Below are 8884 nucleotides of genomic sequence, written 5' to 3'. Positions count from 1 at the left end.
CGTGCTCTCCTCCCCCGTACCGCCCTCGGCAGTTCGAGGGGGACCACGATAGCCCCGCCTTCCCCGCGGCACGCCTGCGCAGAGCGACCCTCCGACCTTCTCGGTTGCCCTGATCGGTCTGATTCTGACGTCACCGCGGGCGGTTTCTAATCGTTCACTGGGGGAAAAAATAGTAACTCCAGTCCACAACGGCGGTTATATCTACCTTGTATTTGATGAACTTGGCATAGGCATTTAAAAAAATATTACACCATTCTATGCTGGTTAGCCTAAAGTGTTGAAAGGTAGCGCGTTCCCGGCCCCCAAAAATTATTGTTTACTTTCCAGTCTGGCGAGGCGCAAAGGGCTGTGGGAATTGTAGTTTGTGGCGCTTACGTCCTCCTAGTGGTTGCGCAGGTCTCCCGGTCTTCGTGCTAGTCATGCATTCATTCCTATGTGAAGTCCAGGAAGTCCTCGTGAGTGGAGGAGCTGTGAAATAATTTTACCTTGCTGGTTTTCAAAATGGCCTCAGAACTTGCGAGAGGAAACTGACCCTCAGCTGTTGTGTATTTTTATTTTATTTTATCATTCATTAAATTCGTATACCTCCCTATACCCATAGATCTCAGGGCGGTTCCCAACAATGTATAGCTTAAGCTCTTAACTTTTTCCTCTGTTAACAGTGTTTTATTTCAGGGAAATGTACAAGAGTTCTCAGACAAAACGTAATAAACAGTGGCTATTCTAATCTTGGGAGTGTTGATAGTCAACAACGACCATTGCCAAAATTGTTAATCTTCTGACTGAAGGGGCAATCCTTTCACATCAGTTCTTCTATGAGGTGCACCTACTTTTTATAGGATCAAAGGCAGAGGAAGCAACCTGCTACACCATGGCTCACTTCTAAGGCAGCTTTTTGTAAATAAGACCACAAAAAGCTCCTCGGCTGCAAGAGTATTTAAAAGCTTGCTGGAAGCCTGCAGAGGGGAAAAGGGAGAATTCTGGTTATCTTGCAAACTGTCTGCTATGTTTGTGTGGTGGATGCAGAGTAGCGAGTTCCTATAATCTTGCAGTTTTCTTGGTTTCTATGTTGGGTGTGGTGCGACAGAGCGCTTCATGGCTTCTCTGCCAGCCTGATCACTTGCATTTGGCTGCCAAGGCTGTGGTCCTATCCCCACTTGTTTGGGAATAAGTTCCTATTTAACTCTATAGGGTTTACTGTTGAATAGACATATAGGATTGCAATCTTATCAATATGTAGAAAGCAATTCTTATTGAATTTAGTAGGCCTCATTTTTGAGTAAATCTGCTTGGGATTGTTCTGAAGTTGTGCTGAATACGGCCAAGAATCTCACATACATCTTAATGCCTTGGTATTTATATTGTTGGATTATTTTATCTTTCATGCTGTTTTATTGTAGCTTGCCCTGGAAGGGTGGGCTAAAAGCACATTTTAGTAAACATATTTATATTGAATTCATCAGAAAAACCTAGATCGGCATGGCTCACTCTTCCACCTTAATTCTAGTTACAGGTAGGTAGCCGTGTTGGTCTGGCGTAGTCAAAACAAAATAAAAAATTAGTTTCTTCCAGTAGCACCTTAGAGACCAACTAAGTTTGTCATTGGTATGAGCTAAGCTCATACCAATGACAAACTTAGTTGGTCTCTAAGGTGCTACCGGTACTGGAAGGGGAAAAATTATTTTGTTTCTTCCACCTTAATTTCTTTAAACCTGCAGTTTTCTAGATTTTGGACAAGCTAATGTGTCTTCCTCCCACTTCCTTTTCATACCTTATTGTGATAAAGTTTCAAGAACTGTGACACTCAAGAGCTGGTTTATAATCCTTGTGGCACTCGTTTGTCTTAAATTTATTTTTAGAATTAAAATCTAATATAGATGTCATTTTATCCCTTGGTGCTATGCGTATTGATAAAATAAATTGAGTGGAAATGAGTGCCTAAACCATATTTCAAGTTCAGCAAAATGTAAATTTAAGGAGCTGTAAAAACTATGTATGCATTTTATATGTAAGCAGCATGTCAGTAATTTCCTCAGTTTGCTTGTATCTTCCTCCCTTTGAATTCTTCCTTCAAATTCTATAATAGACCAATTGCTGGTATCAAAGTGGCAGAGATTTGCCAGACCCCAAAATGGAAAACAGTGTCTCTGTATTCAGAAGTAGGGTGTGTCATTACTTACAAAACAGGTTTTAATGGAATAACAAACTTTTCAGATACATTCTTCAAAGTCACAAATTCCTTGCAGGCCTACCTGGGGGCTTGAGTGACTGATAATGCTTCTCTGTGTTTTTGCCTTAGGTTGCAAAAAATAAGCAAAACTTTAATTACATATGCACAAAACTGTAGTGGTAGTGGTGGGAACTGATCTCAGGATAATAAAAAGTGATGTGATAAGCATTTGATTCTTTTAAATGGGCAGACTTGCTAGTTCCCACACATTAAAACGCTGCAGCTGTGCATAAATACCTCTTTCCATTTTAACAATAGGCTGTAGTTTTGTTTGGCAAAAGCAGGGGTCAGCAAGGTTTACCTCGCCTGGGCCGGTTCACTCCAGCGGAGATCCCTCCGTGAGCTGGATCGCTCGTGCCCGCGATTTCCAGCGTCTACGCATGTGCAGACGTGATTTCCGGCGCCACGGAAGTGAGTTGCTGTGCAGGTTTAGCACAGCGGGCAAGGACTCGCCAAGTGGGCGGCTCAGTTCGGGGGCGGCTCGCGAGCCAGTTAAATGACCCCGTGGGCCGCTTGTGGCCCATGGGCCTTAGGTTGCTGAGCCCTGGGCAAACATTTTCAAATAGTTTCTCCCTTTAAAATTATATTTAATGGTGGCTTCAAGCTGTATGTAGGATAAATCTTAACATGTTTTACTCTCCAATATCAAGGGATAACACATAGGATTGGCCAGTGCCAAGGTGAAGTGTATTAAATACTGTAACAGCATTTACATGAAATCACCTTAATCCACCTTTAGAGCAGGTGTATTAAGGATACAAATTTGCTCTATTTTAGTTTGCTCAAATTGTTTCCATAGCCCACTAAAGGTGCTAGCTGATTGCAGTTTCCAGTATGTAGAATTGCATGCTGAACTGTTACTACTACAAATTGCAAATATCCAAAACAGCTGGATTTTATGACTAGCAGAACTAACCATGTCTACTTATAAGTAGGTCCTATTAACAACGTCAGTGGGGTCTACTTCCAAGTAAGTGGGTTTAGGATTGCAGCCTTAATGTTTTCTTTCTGATCACACTGGAATAGTCTTGAATTGTTTGACTTTTCCTGCAACATTAGCCACTTGTTTGACAAGCCTTTTTACATTTAATTTTTACTGTGCAACCTGTGCTCTGCAATGTCACTTTGCAGGAAATTTCTCAGCCTGGATTTTTATGATACCCTGTTCCGTGGGAAACCTATTACTGTATTTTTCTGTGTATAACACTCCCCCATGTATAAGACTTGTTTTTGGGGACTCAAAATTAAGAAAATGGGGGAGATTGCCCCTGTGTATAAGACTATAAACCCTTTTTATATGTGTATAAACCCTTTTTAACATTATTTTTTTAGTAAAAAACATATTCTAGTTTTATACACGGAAAAGTATGGTAATTGAAATATTTTTCTTGCTGCAGTTCTTGCTTCCCTTACAGTTTATCTTTAGTGTCCCTGTTAACTGTAGAATAATTTTTATAATAGTACTAATGATAACTTAACAGAAAGCTTTTCTGTTTAATTTCTTATTTAGACTGAGCACCAGATTCCTTGAAGGATAAAAAACATAATGGATCCTAGCAGCGATTACCACTTCCTTCATGACATCCTGAGGAAAACTGTGAAAATCACACTGAAATGTGGCACATTCCAAGGGGTGCTGCAACATGTGGATTCCAGCCGAAGCATCTTTCTGAACAGAGGTTCTACATTTGTTTTGAACTAAATAATTTCTATTGAAAACTGTTTTTTTCAAATATTATTAGGGGAGATCCTTGAATTTTCTAGAAGCAGTGCATTAGAAGTGTATGTTGGTCACTCTAATGGTTATCAAATGATTCATTATAAAGCCTCTGAATAGCTGTCACACAATGAGTTATTATACACAAAATTTACAAAAATCTTTAGCATCGGTATATCCCTGTTTCTCAGAACTTTTAAAAACTGATCATTTTCCTTACATCAGACTATGGGCATCTCTCCACTCTTCATCCTGACATTTCCAAAATTTAGATCTGGCCCGCAGGCCTCCAGTTGGTCATCCCTTTTCAACATAGCCATCTGTTGATGTTAGTGTTTGGGTGTAATAGTCAAAATAAATTTCTGCATTGAATATCCTTGGAATGCTTACCTACACAATTTGAAATGTTAAAAGCAAAAGGGTTACAAGGGGTGCTGAATATAATTGCTTCTGTGTTCCAGGACTGCATGAAATACTAGCCCATGCAGCTCTTGCTGTTCTTCCTTAGGTTATCTAGGTGATGGTTATCTAAGGTATGTGGATGTTTGATGTTACATGCATATGGAAAAATCCAAATAAAAGAACAAGTATATTGGTAATATTTCACTGATGGTAGTTCCCTATAAAAAGGTAAAGGACCTCAGATGGTTAAGTCCAGTCAAAGACGACTGGGGTACGGCGCTCATCTCGCTTCAGGCTGGGGGAGCTGGCGTTTGTCCACAGTCAGCTTTCCGGGTCATGTGGCCAGCATGACTAAACCGCTTCTGCCGCAACGGAACACTGATGAGTGCCAGAGTGCACAGAAATGCTGTTTACCTTCCCGTTGCAGCAGTACCTATATATCTACTTGCACTAGTGTGTTTTCAAACTGCTAGGTTGGCAGAAGCTGGGACATGAGCAGATTCAAACCGCCGACCTTCCAATCAGCAAGCTCAAGATGCTCAGTGGTTTAGATCACAGCACCACCCACGTCCCACAGTTACCCTATATGATCATGTAAAATGCAGCATAATCCTTTTATAATTTACTCAGAGGTAAGCCCCATTGAGGTAATTTGACATATGACCAAATAAGGGTGCATGGGATCACAGCCTAATTTCATAAATAGCCCAAATTCCAAGTATCTCTAGAACCAGGGAAGCTACTGGATTACTCAGTGCTTGAGGTGTGTTCCTGGCAGACAGACTAGCAGAACAGCATTCCTCTCTTCTGCCTTCAGTGGTATTTGCTGTCATTTCCTATTACTGCAAATATTTGATCCTGGATGAGGAGGTAGGTTGGATTCTTAGTTGCTGGTACCCAAGCACCATGGTTTAGGGGATTTAGCTTCCTAAATCAACACCCATCTGGAAATGTCAGATAGAAAGCTGTGTTGTTTTTCTGCAACAGGCTAACACAGAGATCAGTTATAGAAGACATTGGAAACTTCTCAGTGAAAAGCATTCCTGACAACCTAAGTTTAATAATGGTGCCTTTCTAGTACTCTAGTTGCACCAATCAGCAAAAAAATGTTTTTAGCAGAAGATTATCAACATTCCATAACTGCAAATAATTCCATTGTCTTCCCTGGACCCAGATGGCACTGTTGTCTAACCACTGAGCTTCTTGGGCTTGCCGATCAGTGCAAATAGATAAATAGGTACTGCTGCAGTGGGAAGGTAAACGGCGTTTCCATGCGCTCTGGTTTCTGTCACGGTGTTCCCTTGCACCAGAAGCGGTTTAGTCCTGCTGGCCACATGACCCGGAAAGCTGTCTGTGGACAAAGGCCGGCTCACCACTGAAATGCTTTTGGCAGTAGCTACCCACTTTTCTCAAAACCTGTTTTCTAGCATGGCACATGAATCTATTATGTGGCATCTCAAGGAGATTGATTAGATTCCCAGAGTTGTTTACTTAATGCTAAATATACAGTGTAATAACAAGATTTCATTTACTGTACTGAAAATTCCTTCGCAGCTGTCTGCAAGCTAGGCTTTTTAAAGTTGCCCTACTAAATTCATTGGAAGAACACTGGAATGCAAATGCTTTTAAGATTTATTTACTTGGATGAAATGCAGGTGTTTGTTCAACTTTTATCACATGCAAGAGAATTTCAACAGTGTTGGCATATAAGGCATCAAACATATCCATATTTTATACAACCAAAAAAGGCTAATCTCAGCTGTGCTGTATAAATTTCTCAATAGCTGGCATCCTTTGATGAATTCCAAAGTAATACCTTAAGCAACTGATAGGGTAGAATCATCTCTCACAGTTACATGTGCAGACATCTGCTGCATTTTCTGTACCAGTTAGAGCAGAACATTATGTTTTTTGGCATGAATTTGTTCATTTGTTTAACAAAATCTATATACCACCTGATTGTAAGAAAACCTAAGTGGTTTCTAGCATTTTATTATGCTAAAAAGGATAAATATAAGAATTTGATTCTTCACATAGCAGTCTGGATTGCTCATATTCACTTTTTCAAGGACCAAACAACTTTTTATTTTCTAGATTTCTATCCTGCCTCGTTCCTGAACTTACAAAACAGCTAAAACTAGTAAAAAGGAAAAAGAAATAAAAAGGAAATAAAACAAAAATATAGATTAGCCAAGAAGATTAAGTTGAACAGGACAGAAAGAACCAAAATAATAACTAAACTAAATGCCATTAAAATAGGATAGGCCTTGCCAGGTGCCTAAAAGATAGTAAGATGATTGGCAAACATTATTTAGGAGGGAGTTCCATAATTTAGGAGGCACCACAGAAAAGGCTGTTTTCTGGTTGTCGCCCACAAACCTTAGACAGTGAAGACGGTCTAAGAACAGCTTCCAAAGAAGGCCTTGTCCTGACAAAAATGTAGGTTGCTCTGGAAGAATCACTTAATCACATTCTTGTGTATTGAAATAAGTATGAATACTCTGGCTCATTTGGTGTGTAGGTTGCAATCTTAAGCCCTGAAGCTGCAAGCACCTACATAGGGTGTTAGGCCACACTGATTTCATTGATGATAATAATTTTATTATTTATATGCTGCCCATCTGACTGGGTTGCCCCAACCATTCTGGGTGGCTCCCAAGTAAGTTTTGAAAACGCAATAAAACATGAAACATTAAAAAACTTCCCTATACAGGGCTGCCTTCAGATGTCTTCTAAAAGTCAGATAGTTGTTTACTTCCTTGACATCTGACGGGAGGGTATTCCACAGGGCAGGCGCCGCCTGGTTCCCTGTAACTTCACTTCTCATAGTGAGGGAACCTGGAGACCTGAGGTTCTGCTCCCTTGGTTTAGTTCCTTCAGTTGTTTTTAATGTGTCTTTATTTTATTATGATTTATGTGGAATACATTTTAATTCATACTCTTCTCTGAGATCCTTTGGAATGAAGGGCAGGCTAAAAATAATATAAATATACATACAGTACTTGGCTTTTAAACTGCACCATTTTAAACAGGACAGTAAAGAATTATCGTAAAGCAGATTAGCTCAGTATAGTGCTACAAAGCACTTTAAGAAAATAGGATTGATGCACAAAATTTTAAAAATCCTCAATGTACTGTATATTAGCTATACTAAAAGTATGGTGCCGATCTAATTATGAAGAAGCAAACTGTACAGTGAGCAAACTGTTCAAAAGTTACAAGAAAGCTTGACAGTTGAATGATTTTCACAGAATTCCACTCTGTTTTGTTCGCCAGTGATGTTGTTTTATATCTCATGATTCTTAATAATAGTTATAATCATCATTATTTATTATTTATACCCTGTCCATCCGGCTGGGTTTCCCCAGCCACTCTGGGTGGCTCCCAACAGATTTAAAAACAGAATGAAACATCAAATATTAAAAACTTTCCTAAATCCTTTTGGCTTTGGTTAAAGGGCATGACACTTACCTTGCTGTATTTTGTTTACTTCAGTTAAGAACTTGGAAAGTGGCAGATATGTACCAGGAGTAAAGATGTTCTTTGGCCATGAAATTGTCGATGGTGAGAATATATATTTAGTTATACTCAGAAATTCTTTGTTGGGTTTAATGCCAGGGCCGTCTTAAGCGGGTCAGGTGCCGTGGTGCACAGATCGCTCCGGCGCCCCCGCCCCTTCCCGCGACTGGTGGGCGGGCGCAATGTGCAGCGTGGTTTCCGCGCGGCTTCGTCGCGCAGCGCCCCCCTGCTGACCCGGCGCCCCACGCCACCCAGCCTACCCCTAGAGCCGGCCCTGTTTAATGCCATCAGAGTTCTTTTCATCCCACCCCTTTTCAAATGAGGTTCCGTACTCAATGATGCCTATTCATGAGCGTAGCCAGGATTTTTTTTTGGGGGGGGGAGGGCAGGACTTTTGTGGGGAGGGCAAAACCAATGTGATTGGTCAGTTAGTTAAGTATTTCTATTGTTTTACTTGATCTGCCCCCCCCCCTCGACTATGCCCATGTGCCTACATCCAGTTCAGTGAAACTTGACAAATATATAAAAAAATTCCTTCAGTAGCACCTTAAAGACCAACTAAGTTTTTATTTTGGTATGAGCTTTCGTGTGCATGCACACTTCTTCAGATACTGAAGAAGTGTGCATCTGAAGTGTGTATCTGAAGAAGTGTGCATGCACACGAAAGCTCATACCAAAATAAAAACTTAGTTGGTCTTTAAGGTGCTACTGAAGGAATTTTTTTATTTTACTTCGATCCAGACCAACACGGCTACCTACCTGTAACCTTGACAAATATATGTGCAATTTTTATTACAGTGAGTAATACCACAGGATTCATAAAATGCTCTGGAAAAGCTGTAATAAAGTTCTGTTGGTCACATTTCAACACATTACACAAGTTAATTCCAACATTATGATCTGAAGCTTTGATGGCAGTACATAGTGGAATTATTTAAGCATCAAATAATGGATATTTCATGTTTGCGATCACGGTAATTAGAATAATCACCATCAGTATATTTGTATGTCTCTTT

At 40.2% G+C, this 8884-nt stretch overlaps 1 protein-coding gene across 6 annotated transcripts in view; it reads left to right on the top strand.

The window, feature by feature from the left end:
* EXD1 (exonuclease 3'-5' domain containing 1) overlaps positions 1 to 8884 on the top strand; it is a 28514-nt gene that overhangs the window by 699 nt on the left and 18931 nt on the right. For 2 of the 6 annotated variants that reach the window (XM_035111571.2, XM_060273489.1), the window contains exons 1-3: positions 35 to 1513; positions 3741 to 3909; positions 7845 to 7913. In XM_035111571.2, coding sequence (XP_034967462.1) covers positions 3777 to 3909; positions 7845 to 7913 — 202 coding nt within the window. In that variant the 5' untranslated portion in view covers positions 35 to 1513; positions 3741 to 3776. The other 4 variants (XM_035111532.2, XM_035111561.2, XM_035111587.2 and 1 more) reach the window with 4 other exon arrangements.

This window comes from Zootoca vivipara, chromosome 1, assembly GCF_963506605.1.
Source record: "Zootoca vivipara chromosome 1, rZooViv1.1, whole genome shotgun sequence".
Classification (NCBI taxonomy): Eukaryota; Metazoa; Chordata; class Lepidosauria; order Squamata; family Lacertidae; genus Zootoca; species Zootoca vivipara.
Note: the sequence above shows the minus strand (reverse complement) of the source record. Positions and strands in the feature narration are given on the sequence as shown.